Raw genomic sequence first — 15,004 nt, 5'->3', positions numbered from 1 at the left:
CTCCCTTCCTCTCTCTCTTTAGAGTCAAAAAGAATTTCTTTTCAGTCTCTAATAAAAACATGTGAGAATGTGCACTTACCTCTGAGTACATCCCAAAGATTGTGATAAGGATGTTCTCATCCTCCTGCTTCCTATATGGTGTGTTGTTTTTGATTTCCCCTTTGACCCCTGATTACTTAAGAGACTGGTTTAAAAGTCCTAAGCACCTTGCAATCCCCCATTATTACTGCTTTGTTGGCTGGTTTTCTTTTTCTTTTAGCAGAAAAGTTAAAAGTTCATCAATACAGAGTTAATTAAAATGCAGAAGTCCCCTCATAACCACCAATTTCTAAATCCCTCCCACAGATAGTTGGATTTAATTATCTGCCTCAAACACTCATGTACTGGGGGAAAGACAGGTGCCAAGGGAGGAATGCTATAAAACCATAAAAATGGCCCTGGCTGGTATGGCTCAGTTGATTGGAGCATCATACCATACACCAGAAGGTAGTGGGTTCGATTCCTGATCAGGCCACATGCCCAACTTGTGGGTTTGATCTCCAATATCCAGTCAGAGGCACCTGTCCGCTCAATGTTTCTCTCACATCTATGTTTCTCTCTCTCTCCCTGTCTCTCTCCTCCCCCCGTTCCTCTCTCTCAGATTAATGAAAATAATAAATAAAATCAGAAAAATGGAAGATATCCACAACAATATTTAATTTTCCTAAAGTCAAATTAGCTTCTGAGGTGAGTACAAAGTAAAATAAGCACCCCCCCCCCCCTCCACCCCAGAACTCTTTGGAATCTGTTTTGCTTAAACATCAAAGTCCATCAAATTTTTCTTCAGGTTTAAAAACAAATTCAGCTTTAAAAAAAAATCTTAACCTCAGTTGCATGAGTTATTTATTTAACTGGAGACAGGACCCACCCCTCACCCTCCAACTTGGACAAACAGCTCTGTGTGATGTGGCCCTGGGGCTATAGTTCAAACATCTATTTTCAACTCATCACAGCTTCCCACTGTCCTGACGAAGATAGAATGGAAAGAAGATTTACTTATTTCTCACATACTCCAAGATGAAATCTTTTATAAAATTTCAGACAGATATGTATAATAAAGTAGTGAGCCTAAATTATCATTGATTTGTCTACTTTATTTCCTAATTTCTTTTTTTTTAAAAATATATTTTATTGATTTTTTACAGAGAGGAAGGGAGAGAGATAGAGAGTTAGAAACATCGATCAGCCGCCTCCTGCACATCTCCCACGGGGGATGTGCCCGCAACCCAGGTACATGCCCTTGACCAGAATCGAACCCGGGACCCTTCAGTCCTCAGGCCGACGCTCTATCCACTGAGCCAAACTGGTTTTGGCGATTTCCTAATTTCTGATTATTTTTGATTTAGTGATTTTTGTCTTAGAAGTGTAAGGGATAGAAATTAAAGCTACCAATATACTTCTAACTTTTCTCTCTTTTAAAAAAAAATACGTTCTTATTTATTTTAGAGAGAGAAAGGGAGAAGGATAGAGAGACAGAAACATCATGGATCAGCTGTCCCCCACCCCCTCTGTGGTCCCCCTACTGGGGATCAAGTTCACAACCTGGGCATGTGCCCTGACTGGGAATCGAACCCACAGCTTCTTGGTTCATGGGTTGACGCTCAACCATGGAGCCACACTAGCTGGGTGTAACTTTTCTCCCTTCAAACTACTCATTTAGAAAACTATGTGTAAGTCTGATGTCCACCCGAGTGTCACTCACAGGGAGCCTGCATAGTGAAATGTGGGGTGAACACACCATTGACTATGACAGAGCACTGAGATACATCCAACTAGACCCGGTTTCCCAAATGGCTGGACTTCATGACACTCTTAGAATCTCAACAATTATTTCACGGTACTCCTAGGACAGTGATGGCGAACCTATGACACGCGTGTCAGAGGTGACACGCGAACTCATTTTTTTGGTTGATTTTTCTTTGTTAAATGGCATTTAAATATATAAAATAAATATCAAAAATATAAGTCTTTGTTTTACTATGGTTGCAAATATCAAGAAAGTTTCTATATGTGACACGGCACCAGAGTTAAGTTAGGGTTTTTCAAAATGCTGACACGCCGAGCTCAGAAGGTTCGCCATCACTGTCCTAGGACAACAGAAATGCGGACAGTTCTGTTTATTAAGTAGTTAGGTGCAAACAGCTTATTATATCTAAATGCCCTAACAAGTTGGCAGCTGCTTGAAGAAAATAATACACGTAAGTTGGAGGAGAAAATATTTCATTTTTAATCAAAATGACTTCCCAAGGGGACGTGTGAGCCTGTGGGGCACTATGCAGCGTCTCAAATATTGGGGTCAGATGGGATACGCCATCCTTGTTTTCTGTTTCACTTTGATTTCCCCGCAGTACTAGTTCCTCACTGCAACCGCAGAAAGCACAGGGTGGCCAAGACAGGGTGGAACAGCCTAGAGAGGCATGCAGCACAATCTAATGCTGGGCTGGGAGCTGCCTCCCGTTAGCAGTGCCCGGGAGCCTGCCAGACGCTGAGTATCACTGTGTCTTCTTAGAAGAGCAAAAATATCCCGCAGCACCCTTATGGATTCCCTGCAGCTTCTCAGGCACGCGGTTTGGGAACCACAGGATTAGATATACATACGACAACAGGAACAAAGCCTAAAAACGGTGCTGCATAAAAGAGATCTGACAGACTGTGGCCTCTGGGGCACCCCGAGTCTGCTCTTGCAAGGTTTCCATGACCCGCCTCCTCACTGCTGACCGGGGGACAGGCTTCCACGCAGAGCCTGACCCTGTTGCGTGTCAGCTCCCAGGAAGGTCCTTCCATGGGCTTCCGTCGGCCCCCTCCCTCATGGTCTCTTCCTGCGCCTTGACTTGTCTTTTGCAGGTGCCTCTGGGGGTCTCCAGCTGTCCCACCCTGCATCCTTTCTACACAATCTAGGTCACTCCCTTCGGGACCTGCTGCTTATTTCCAAACCAGTGTCTTCAGCCACACATCCAACGGCTTGTTCACCATCTCTACTCAGACATCCACAGGCATCACAAGCCTTCCGTGTCCTGACTAAACTCACCTTCTTCCCTCCGGCCTGCTTCTCCACCTACGTCTCCTAACTCCAAGAACAGAGCCACGCTCATCTGGGCGTGGCCTGTGGCCGATGGCATGGGTGGCCACGGTTCTCCCTCCTCCCCGTGTCCCACCTTTGCCATGGTCTCATTCCCACCACTTGCCCGTGGGGGTCAGAGAGGCAGAAGTGCAGATGCCATTTCCAAGCCTAGACCTGCAGAGGCCTCACACGTTTGCCCTCGCCCTCTTACGCTCTGCTGCTTTAGGAGAGGGGCATGCTGGGAGTACTCTGCTGGTCCCAGGAAGAGAAAGATGAGAGACGCGTGCAGCAGAGCCACCCCAGCTGGCCCTAGTCTAGGTCAGCTCACCCTCTGCTGACCCGCTGACGTGTGAGGAACAACAAAAGATTGTTGTTCTAGCCACCAAGTTTGAGGGTGTTTTTATGCATCAACAGTTAACCAACCAGGTCACCCAGACCAGAAAACTGGGCGTTGTCCTTGACTTCCTCTCTCAGTCCACAGAGTCCCGGAGCTTCCGAAATATCTCTTGAGTCCATCTACTTCTCTCCATCCGTTAGCACCTCTGCCCTGGGTCAGGCCTCCTGCAACCACTTTGGAACCAATTTTCCCTTCCTCCCCTGGGCCCCCATTCTCCGAGTAGTATATTCAGTGCTCTTCCTAGTATGCAAATAGATCACGTGACTCCTCTTCTGTGGATGGGCTTTGCCCATTTAGAGCCTGGGTAAGAGAAAGAGCCCTGCTGGAGACCAAGAAACGTCGATATAAGAAATGTCCAAGCCAACGGCTTCCCAGAATCCCTCTACCACTGGGTGCCCCTTTTCAGGACGTCAACAAGGAAGACAATAGGAGAGGCACTGACAATTTGGAATTAAGAGATCTGTCTTCATTCCCTGCTAATGATCAGACCTTACGTAAGTAAATGGGCTTTCAGACCCCCAGTCTTCTCTGTGGCCACAGTGAAAGGGCTATTATATCAAGAGAAAGGATGAGTCACCAGAAAGGCAGAGGTGCCACAGCCCAAGAGGAAGGCACCCTCAGCAAGACAAGGCCTCCCTGCGAGGCCTTGAGACAGGAGCCTGAGAAAGAGCCTTCCTGTGTATTGCCACCGGCCTTCTCGCAAGGCTGCCCAGCAAACTGTCCTGTTTAGTGGTTAAATGTGGATTCTGGAGTCCAACTCACTGGCTCTGGGCCCAGCTCTGCTGTGATCTTGGGACTTGGGGCCAAGAGGCGGATCTGGGCTCCAGGCAGTTCAGCAAGAGAGAGCTAGGTAACTAGACCAGTGGTCGGCAAACTCATGAGTCAACAGAGCCAAATATCAACAGTACGACGACTGAAATTTCTTTTGAGAGCCAAATTTTTTAAACTTAAACTATATAGGTAGGTACATTGTTATGAACTTAATTAGGGTACTCCTAAGGCTTAGGAAGAGCCACACTCAAGGGGCCAAAGAGCCGCATGTGGCTCGCGAGCCGCAGTTTGCCGACCACGGAACTAGACCATTGCATCTGGGGGCTGGGAAGCTCCTGAGAGGAGCGCCTCTCCTAGGTGGGTGTTGGTAGGGACAGAAGGACATGGCCCGGTGGAATGAGGGGGAGGGAAGGTGTCCCCAGCTCCAGGAAGAAAGGGAGTTTCTCTACTGTAATCTCGGCGCTCTCTCCCCCTTCGCCATGCCCTGGCGCCTCAGGAGTTCTGGTTTTGGATACAGAGGTGGAATGTGGCACATGGGGAGACACTCAGATTGGCTGGGTCAGAACAGGGCCTGCTGGAGCCCACTGCCTCCAGCCCAGGGCACCTTTCCCTGTGACCCCTGAGTCACCCCCATGCGTGGGCATCTGTTCCAGGACCCAAGGTCTCCAGGCCGAGGGCCACGAGACATAGGCAGGGGCAAGCTGGCTTAAAGCTGGATGGGGAGGAGGGACAGGGTAGGGGGATTGGTGCGAGCGGGTTGCGCAGAGCGCGCCGGTCCCGTGCACTGGTTCAAAGTCCCAGCGTCCCAGCCCGGGACCGAGCGCATCCGCGCCCCGGTCGCCCGGCAGGTGGAGCCAGAGCACAGCCGGCGGGTGACTCGGTCCAGGAGTCCGGCCGGGCGGGGCGAGGGGCGGCCCCTGCGTCTCTGGGCGGCGGAGCGCGGCGACAGTCACGCCGCGGGAAGGACGGACGGGCGCGCGCCGGAGCCTCCGCGGCCATGGCCGAGCCCGCCGCTCGCCTCTGCTGCCTGGGCTGGGACTTCAGCACGCAGCAGGTACTGCCGCGGGGCCGGGGCCGGGGCCGGGCCGGCGGGGCTGGGCCGCCGCCTCCGCTTCGCCCGGCGGGTTAGTGGGGACCCCGGTGCGGGGACACCCAGGCCAAGCCGTGGGCGCACCTCCCTCTCGGACTAATCGGGGACCCGGCGCCCCTGCCCGAGGACGCCTTGCCCGTGATACCCCTCCCACCCCCACTCCCGCTCGCAAGACGCGGCAGCGATCTGGCCCGTACCCCGCCCCTCCCGGAAACGGCGTCCCCCTCCTTCCCCCGCGGCGGGATCCTGGGGGCGCGCGGTGGGGAAGTGCCCAGGGCGCGGCCACCGAGTGACAGGACCCCGAAGGTACTCAGCTAGTGTAAGAGGGGGCACAGGCGGACGGGTAGGTGAGCACACAGGCATAACCGGTGACCTGGAACCAGATTACCGCTTGAAATTTTTTTTTTGGTGAAATGGAACAACGTACCCTGAACTTTGTTCAAACCTTGGTTGGCACCAGCCCGCCTGGGTCAGCATGCCCAGCAGTGGTGACAGAGGACGGGCTATGCAAGTCCCCAGGACGCCATGGACAGGCAAGCAGTTAAAATTGGCCAAAGGCGCCCCTTCTTAACTTGGGGAATCAGCACAGTTGTAGTCAAACCTCTCTTCTCAGATGGACCAGTCCGCGAGCAGAAAGTCTTGTGGGACCCTGGGTAAGGCTGGTTGCATTAAGACCTCAGTTTCCCCATATGTCTGGGAAAGGAATTGCACCCCTGGGTTTGGAGGTCTGCTGCTTTGCGACACAGTCTGTCTCCGGACCACGGCCGTGCCCTGTGGGAACAGCCCAGGGGCCTTGCCTGGTCTCTCAGATCCCTGCAGACATGGTCCCCCAGAGGCATCTCCAAACCCTAGCCTGCCATTCCTTCGCCTCTAGGGCTTTCTCAGGCCTCCTGGCCAGGAATCAGCTCATCTGTGAACATTTTTCTCTAAGACGGTCTTGGCTTTGGGTGTTTGGCGGGCAGAGATTCCTTGAGCTACAAAGGTGTTTCAACGCAGTCTCAGCTTCATTGTACTAAATCTTGGGGCATGTCCCCAGGTGAGGCTCGGTTGCCATGGTTATGACAATGCACCCCAGCCTTCCAGAAGGTCTCCAGGTTGAACCACTCACTTCACCTGATGAAGTTTGTCCCTGGCCCCGCGTAGCAGCTGAGGGAAGTTCTCTACCCCATCTTCTCGAATGCTTTGCAGGTGAAAGTGGTTGCTGTCGATGCAGCGATGAATGTCTTCTATGAGGACAGTGTGCATTTTGACAGAGACCTTCCAGAATTTGGGTATGTACCTCGTGTGCATGTTTCTCTGTGTGTCGGGTGTTGGTTTTGGGGGGCCCCCATTCAACCTTTAACATCCATAAACTTACTATTCTGGCTTCATCCAACTGCAGGAGTTGTGGTCTTTAGCACCCCTTTTTCTAGGCCTGGAATGCTCCCTCCTCCATTCCTTTGCAGTTCCATTCATTCATCCATTCATTCATGCATATAAGCAGTAGATACCAATCAAGACTTTGCATCAGGTACTGTGCTGGGTCTGAGAATTTTATATAAAGGGAGTCATATACTCTTTTTTAAAATCTGACATTTTAATCTACACTAATAAAAGAGAAAGATGCAAATTGACTGTACCTTTGTGATGCCCACCAGCAAATCAGGAATGAGTATACAAATTAACCCAAACAAATATGGCAGGTTAATTTGCATACGTGGGCCTGAGTGGCGGGAGGAGGGGGCGGGGCGGGATGCAGGCATTCCGCACTGTCCTAGCCGCTCCGGGCCTCTGGGCAGCGTGGGAAGGCAGAAAGGTGGCTCCGGGCCTGAGCGAAGGCAGTGCCGGCAGCAAGGGGAAGGAAGGCCCATTCTTGTATGAATCTTCATGCATCGGGCCTCTAGTTCAATACAATCATTTTGAGATTCATCCATGTTTATCAGTAGTTTGTTCTTTTTATTGCTCAGTAGTATCCACTGTATGAATGGATCACAATTTGTCCGTTCACCTGATGGGAGACATTTGGGTTGTTCCCAGTTTTTTATTATTATAAATAAGGAGGCTGTGAAGTTCACATACGTGTCTTGGTGTTGACATAAGCTTTCATTTCTCCTGGAAATGAAATACCCAGAAACGGCTCAGTTGTATGGTAGGTGTATGTCTAACTTTTTAAGAAATTGTCAGTTCTCTTCCAAAGCGGTTGTTTTAATAAAAATGTTTTGTTAATAGGCATTGCCTGTAGTTGGTGCATCATTCAAAAGAAACAAAAGGCCTACATTGAAAAGTTTTAATCCCTCTATGATCTCATCTCTTCCCTCCTGGCCTCTTCTACTTCTTTCGTTAGTTTTTGGTGTATCCTTCCAGAGTTTCATATGGAAATATTAGCAGATAAGAATATTCTTATTTTCTCCCATTCTTACACAGAAAAAAGCATACCATATATAGCATTCTGTACTTTGCTTTATTCATTTCACAGTCACTTACCTGTGTTTTCCATGTCAGTACGTAGAACTGCTTTGTTCTTTTTATGCATTAGATGCATTAGAGACCCAGTGCAAGAAATTGTGCGAGACCCAGACCCGCCCTGGCAAGCTGCTGGCCCCGCCTCCACCGCCCCAGCCCCACCAGCCCCGTGCGAGCCTGGCCCGCGTGCGAGAGGTGCTCCATGCACCTCCTGATGACCAGTTGTTTGCTTGTTCCGCGGTTACGGCGTGACGACCACAGGCCTTTTATGATATAGATAATATTCCATTGTGTAAATTTACCATCTCTTATATAAGGATATTGGGTTGTTAGCAATGAAAAATGATGTAGTGAATTACCTACATATGCTATTACAGCTATGTACTAGTGTATCTGTAAGACAAAATTTTGGAAATAGGATTGCTGGATCAAAGAGCAAATAGATTTATAATTTCGGAAGGTGTAGCCAAAGTGCTCCCCGTAGGGATTGTATTGATTTGCAACACCACCAGCAATACGTGAGAGTGTTTCCCACAGCACTGCCAATTCAGGGTGGCCATAAAAGCAATTGTGAATGAAGCTGAGCATCTTTTCATCTGTTGAAGATCTACTCGAATTTCTTTTTTTCGTGAAGTTATTTTTCATGTCCTTTGCCCATTTTTCTGTTGGATTGGTTATCTATTTCTTATCAATTTCTAGGAGCTCTTCACATATTAGAGGAATTATCTCTCTTGTTACATGAATCACAAATATGTTTCTCAGATTTTTGTTTGTTTTGACTTGTGTATGGGTTGTTGCTGTTGTTGCCATACGTGGGTCTTTGTTTTCTATGCCACTGAATTTCTCCATCTCTTCCTATTCTAGATGTTGAGTCATACTTTAAAAAGCCTCCCTTACTCAAGATTATGAAGGAATTCACTTGTGTTTGCATCTAGTTCTTATAAGATTTCGGTTTTCCAATATAAAAGTATTTGGGAGTTTCTTTAGGTACATGGCATGACATTTCTACATACACTTAATTTTTTCCCAGATGACTCTTCAGTGGTTTAACATAATTTTTTTAGAAGCCCATCATTACCTCACTGATTTGAGATACCAGCCTTAACATATGCTCAATTTCTCTGTGTGTTTAGGTCTATTTCTGGGCATTTTCTTTGGCTTGATTGGTTAGTGTGTCTGCTCATGAGCCAGTAACACATCGTTTTAATTATTCCAGCTTTAGAATAGGATTTAATATCTGCAATTGTTGGTCCTCTCTGATTGTTCTTCTTTTTCAGTTTCCATGGCTACTCTTTCTCGTCCTTAATTGATGCTTACTTTAGAATCAGCATTTAATGTTCCAGAAAGCAAAGTTATTAATATTTTTATTGAGATCACATTACATTTATAAATTAACTTGGAGGGAACTGACAAGAGGTCAGGTCTTCCTGCCTAAGCTCAGACTGTGTTTTCCCATTTGCTCAGTTCTTTTGAGCACTTCATGTATATCTTAATATGCTTAACATACGGATTTTGCACATTGTGGTGTATTGCAGAAATGACCATAATCCTCCATGCCTCCCTGTACCATGCCCTTTGCTATGTGACTTTGCAGCTCCTTTCATTAAGAGATGGAGTCCTTTCTCCACCTGTTGATTTTAATCAGTAGAACATGGGGGAGGTAACATTGTGCCAATTCTAACCCCAGCCCTCGATAGGCTTTGCGTGCATCTACTCTCATTCTTGGAATCCTGTACAGCCACCACATGAACAAGCTCAGGCTAGACTGCTGGAGATTGAGGGACCTGTGGCCTCATTGCCCCCATATCCCCAGCTAAGAGAAGCAGAATTCAGCCTCCAGAAGCAGAGCCCTCTAGCTACAGTTAACTGGCCACAGATGCATGAGTGAGACCAGAAGAACCAACCAGCTGAGCTCAGCCCAGTGACTGACCAACAGAAGTGTGAGCTAAGTAGTTTCAAGCCATTACGTTTTGAAGTGGTTTGTAATGAGGCAAAAAGCACCCAGTGCACGTAGTTATTTTAAATCTTATTTCTAATTAGTTTATCATTTTGGATGAGGGTCTTGCAGGGGTGAGGAGGAGCGGGAGAGGGTTCCAGGTAACCTTCCACAGATTGTAATCCAAGGACTCGGTCTGATAGCCAAGAACTTTTCTCACAGGTCCAGCTCCTCCTGCAGCCACACCTTCCCCTCTCCAAATGCAATGGATTTGGGAGGGCTTCTCCTCCAACCCCGTGCTCCCCCAGTCCCTTCTTGATCAAGTAACACCAGTGCCTGCCTTCCAAGGCTTGCTTTTGCTGGTGCTTTCTGAGAATTGCCACTCTGGGCAATTTTCATGGTTTCTCTTTCCATCTCACTCAGCATTCACGCCTGTTCAATCTAGCGTCCCCTCTTAAGGTTGGAGGAGGGGGAGTTTCTGCCTCCACCGGAGTTACCCAGGATCTGCTGCCGCTGGGCCCCTGCCCCAGCTCTGTCCCTCATTCTCTCTTGTTCTCCTTGTAGGACTCAGGGTGGAGTTCATGTTCACCAGGATGGTCTGACAGTGACTTCTCCAGTCCTGATGTGGGTCCAGGTGAGCACAGGGATCCCTGTCCCTCTCCTGTCCCCTGCCTGCCTTACCAGCAGACCTGGTGACTTGCTAGGAAGCCCAAAGGTGGCAGCTCGTGAGAACATCTGTTGAGGCCAAGTCCTCACGGGGAACTGGAGGCCATGTGGTTCCTAGGGCCAGGCCCGGCCTCTGGGTTCGGGAGCCATAGCAGCTGGAAAGTCCAGCCAGTCTCCACCTTCCAGATACCACAGAGCAGACCTTTCCAAAATACTCAGGCCTGTGACCACCCTAATGCCCTGAGATCCACACACACAGCCTTGGGTTCTTAGTGCTCGGTCCCCAGACCCCTCCTCTCCCGGAATGGTGGCTGGTGACCTGCCCCATCAGGTTCAAGCAGGCCTGCCCACTCAAGACCAATGAGAACGGAAGATGCCTGTTGCCAGATCCAGGTGACCCATGGGGCCACAGGACCGAGGGTGTGGACCGCACAGACAGGCAGGACCGGGCTGGGAGCTGCCTGATACGCCACAGGTGACGCGAAGCCCTGAAACGGGAGGCCAGCCAAAGGCAGAACTGAATGTGTCTGCCCAAAGCTTTTTCAGTCCTCCAATACCCGTCTGACCAAATTCCTGTAGGAAATTCTTTCTGTTGAGATAACTAGTCTGATTTCTTATTGATCAGCCTAGCCCTGACTCACACTGGAGGACTGGTGTCAAGGATGACTTTCCAGCCGTAACCGGTTTGGCTCAGTGGATAGAGCGCCGGCCTGCGGACTCAAGGGTCCCAGGTTCGATTCCGGTCAAGGGCATGTACCTTGGTTGCGGGCACATCCCCAGTAGGGGGCGTGCAGGAGGCAGCTGATCGATGTTTCTAACTCTCTATCCCTCTCCCTTCCTCTCTTTAAAATATCAAATATATATATATATATATATATATATTTTTTAAAGGATGACTTTCTACCAGGCAGGCTGGCCAAAATGTGCTTCAGAGGGCTGAGCCAGACCGCGGGGCAGTGGTGGAGGGGTTGGAGGTGACAGGCAAGAGTTGGTGTCTAGAGGTCCCAGTGACGAGGTCCATGCCTTGATTTGGGGGTGAGCAGTGGGTAGAGAGCCAGGCTGGGGGTTGGGGGTGGTTTGGGGGTGGTTTGTAATTACGAGCAGCCTCTAGGATTGGACAAGCTCTAGTTTTGCCCATCCTTGCCCCAGCTGCACCACACTCCCTGCAGGGGGTTGGCAGGCAGAGTTAGAGTTGACAGCCACAGCCAGGATTGTGAAAGGAGTCCTCCCTGCCCTGGGTGGGATGGCGGGGTCAGCCAGGAGCTCAGGTGCTTCTCTGCCCACAAGGAAATCCCTGCCTGTGGTGACTCTCTAATTCTTCCTAGGAAATCTTAGGGGAAGTGTCGAGCTCTGCTGGGCACTGCCATCTGTGCCCCCCGGGGGGGTCTTGCGAGGAAGAAGATGCCAACTGGAGGGTGGATGGTGGAGGGGTTGGGATAAACGGCCAGCTGCTGCCTACTGTCCCTCCCGCCGGAACATGGGGACTGTGGGCCTGGAGCCCCTTCTGGTGGGAGCCCTCTGCTTTGCTTTTCACTTCTCCATGGCAGTGAAGTGACATCATCAGTATGGTGGGTCGAAAACACAAATCAACGAAACCAACATTTGAGCCGCCTTGCTTTCTCTCTTCCCGAGTGCTTGGACGTCACACATTGCAGAAGCAGAAGTTAAGGATTAGTGGTTAGCGCTTCCGTTTTTCCAAAATAGTTTTGGCCTAGCCCTGGCCAGATGGCTCAGTGGGTTGGAACATCACGCTGTACATCAAAAGGGTGCGGGTTTGATTCCAGGTCAAGGCACACACATACCTAGGTTACAGGTTTGATCCCCAGTCGGGGCGCTTACCAGTCCCTGTGTCTCTCACATCCATGGTTCTCTCTCATTCATTGTATCCGTTCCTTCTTCGTCACCTCCGCTGTACTGGCAAGCCCTTCCGTGTCAGTTCTGAGGCTTGTGTGGTTGTCGGGTTCCATGGGTCGCTACAGTCACGGTGCATTCTGTTTTCTTCCCAGGCTTTGGATATCCTCTTGGAGAAGATGAGGGCTTCGGGCTTCGACTTCTCTCGAGTCCTCGCCTTGTCTGGGGCAGGCCAGGTCTGTCTGCAGCAGCCCGCACGGACCACACGAGGGCAGCTGTCTAGGGCAGGGGAGCCGGTGCCGAGGTGCCCGCTCCCCGAGAGGGAGGGTGCTCGTCCTTGAGACCCACTGACACATTTCATTGTTCTGTAGCTGTTTTGCCTTGGAGGGTATATGGCTTGGCTCCTTGCAGAAGGATCTGAGACAGTTCTTACGATTGCGCAAATAGGACAGTGGGTGAGGAGGAACGAGGGGTTGGAGGGATTGACATGAATTTGTGATGACTGGGGCACAAAAATGGCTTTTCTATTTCCTGGAGGTAAAACCAAAGGCAGAAATTATACTAACAATGGTAGCAGTTTCAGTAGTAGAGGTACTACTACTACCACTACTAACCATGAATGTGTGCTGGCCGCAGTGCCGAGCCTATGATGTAAGTTATCTGAGTCCTCATACCATTTCTACGAGGTGGGATCCCGGAGTGGTCAGCACAGGGGTTCCGGCACGCTGCCTGGTTTGATCCCCAGCTCTGCCATTTTCGGCGGTGACCTGGGACATGCCATCCAGCTCTCTGCTGCCTCCTCACCCTCATCTGTCATAGGCTCAATGTGAGTGTTAAATGCGTGAAATTTAACTGTGCCAAAGTATGTAAAATCCTTAAGCTTAGCTACTACTTTTATTGTCATTGCCATTGACATCGGGGGGGGGGGGGAGGATTGGGGCACAGAGAGGCGATGTCACTTGTCTAAGGTCACTTCGCTCCCTGCTGGATTAGCCCTCGTTAGGGTGTGCTCACTAACTTTTCAGAAGACGCCCCTTCCCCCTGACTGGACAGGAATTGATTGCTCTTGTCCTTGTTAAACTAAGCAGATTCCCTGGGTGCTCCTGTCTGCTCCTCACCTGACCCCGGGCCTAGACACCCTCTCCCTGCTAGGCATCCCCTTCACCACTGTGGCCGAGTGCCTATGACCACCGCAAACGTACCACGACCCAGACTGAGCACCCATCTGTCCCCATACCTCTTCCTCGGGCTCCCTGCCTCAGGTGTCATCTTCCCACCCCCACATCCAAGGGTCCCCACGTTGCTTTGTACACGACTCCTGAATCTACCACCTCTTCTCCAACTCTGCTTCTGTTGCCCAGGCCTAGTGCCATCACATTCCTCTGGGCTTTGGCTCCAGCCTCCCTACCTGCAGCCAACCTTCTCCAGCGTTCCCACGGGCCCGTTCATACATTCGGCCCTGCCACATCCCCCTAAGCCAGAGTCCCCACACCTCCAGGACGAACCCCAACCTTCTGAGCATGGGCATCTTGGCCCTGATGCTGCCGCCTTCCCCTCCAGCCCCATCACCCACCTCCTGCCCCAGCTCAGGCCCACTGCTTAGGATGCCGCCCTTCCCTCCATCTGGCCCTCCTGTCTGTTCCCACAGCCCTGCCTGCACCGCCAGGGTTTTCGGATTATACATGTGTATCTTCTTTCCTGACTCAACCTCAGTGTCCTGCAGAATAGGGACAGTGCTGTCTGATGCATCTCTCCTCTGCCTGGCATGATCTAGGGGCTCAGTGTTTGTGGAATGAATGGATGGGGAAGGAGGGGTGGGGAACGTCTGGCCCGCAGGCCGTAGAAGGCCTGCAAAATCATTGGGTCGGGCCCCGCCAAGGCATTAGGGGTGAGCTAACTAAATGTTCGACCAAATAGAGCAGGCTAATTTTTAAGTTGATAATTTTGTGTGGCCTGAGAATGAAGTTATTAATATCCAAATGGCCCTTGGCGGGAAAAAGGTTCCCCACCCCTGGAAATGAATGGATGAGTGAATTTCAGGTAATATTCTGAGCAATATACTTAAATCCAGTTTTACAAAAGCACCAATATCCAGACTGACCGTTCGTTCTTGGAGTCTTCCTACAAGTTGTGAGGTGGACGGGGCAGAGTTCCTCCCCATTGTATAGACCCGTGGTCGGCAAACTGCAGCTCGCGAGCCACATGCGGCTCTTTGGCCCCTTGAGTGTGGCTCTTCCTAAGCCTTAGGAGTACCCTAATTAAGTTAATAACAATGTACCTACCTATACAGTTTAAGTTTAAAAAATTTGGCTCTCAAAAGAAATTTCAATCGTTGTGCTGTTGATATTTGGCTCTGTTGACTAATGAGTTTGCCGACCACTGGTATAGACAGGAAAACCGAGGCTCCTGAAGAGGATGAGCTCTGTGGAGCCCAGTTCTTTGTGTGTGGTCTGGGGGCTTTCTGTGCTTTCTGTGTCTCCTGAAGGCTGTGACACCAGTGTGTGGCCTAATGAGCGTGTGCTTGGCTTTCCCTGGACAGCAACATGGAAGTATATACTGGAAAGCTGGGGCCAGTCGGGTGCTGACAAGCCTGTCACCAGACCTCCCGTTACACGAGCAGCTGCAGGTAACTGGCCAGGATGGGGGAGTCTAAGAGGGGAAAGGAAGGCCCTGAGGTGTGAGGCTTTGAGCATTGTCGGGGTGTAGGAAGGTGGCTTGGGTGGTAGTCCTGTGAGTCGGGTCTGCCCTGCC

At 50.3% G+C, this 15,004-nt stretch overlaps 1 protein-coding gene across 7 annotated transcripts in view; it reads left to right on the top strand.

Annotated features, from left to right (window-relative positions):
• The first annotated feature begins 5,165 nt into the window (after window positions 1–5,165).
• XYLB (xylulokinase) overlaps window positions 5,166–15,004 on the top strand; it is a 33,430-nt gene continuing 23,591 nt past the window's right edge. Inside the window, exons 1-6 of one of the 7 annotated variants that reach the window (XM_023763411.1) lie at window positions 5,224–5,322; window positions 5,742–5,891; window positions 6,547–6,629; window positions 10,301–10,370; window positions 12,409–12,489; window positions 14,793–14,879. In XM_023763411.1, the coding sequence (XP_023619179.1) occupies window positions 5,772–5,891; window positions 6,547–6,629; window positions 10,301–10,370; window positions 12,409–12,489; window positions 14,793–14,879 (441 nt within the window). In that variant the 5' untranslated portion in view covers window positions 5,224–5,322; window positions 5,742–5,771. Of the gene's footprint in view, window positions 5,323–5,741; window positions 5,892–6,546; window positions 6,630–10,300; window positions 10,371–12,408; window positions 12,490–12,908; window positions 13,080–14,792; window positions 14,880–15,004 lie in introns of those variants that run through there. The other 6 variants (XR_002831876.1, XR_002831875.1, XM_023763410.1 and 3 more) reach the window with 6 other exon arrangements.

The sequence above is a fragment of the Myotis lucifugus genome, unplaced genomic scaffold (genome assembly GCF_000147115.1).
Source record: "Myotis lucifugus unplaced genomic scaffold, Myoluc2.0 scaffold_283, whole genome shotgun sequence".
In the NCBI taxonomy this organism is placed as follows: Eukaryota; Metazoa; Chordata; class Mammalia; order Chiroptera; family Vespertilionidae; genus Myotis; species Myotis lucifugus.
The sequence above is the reverse complement of the archived record's forward strand: the minus strand, read 5'-3'. Positions and strand labels throughout refer to the sequence as shown.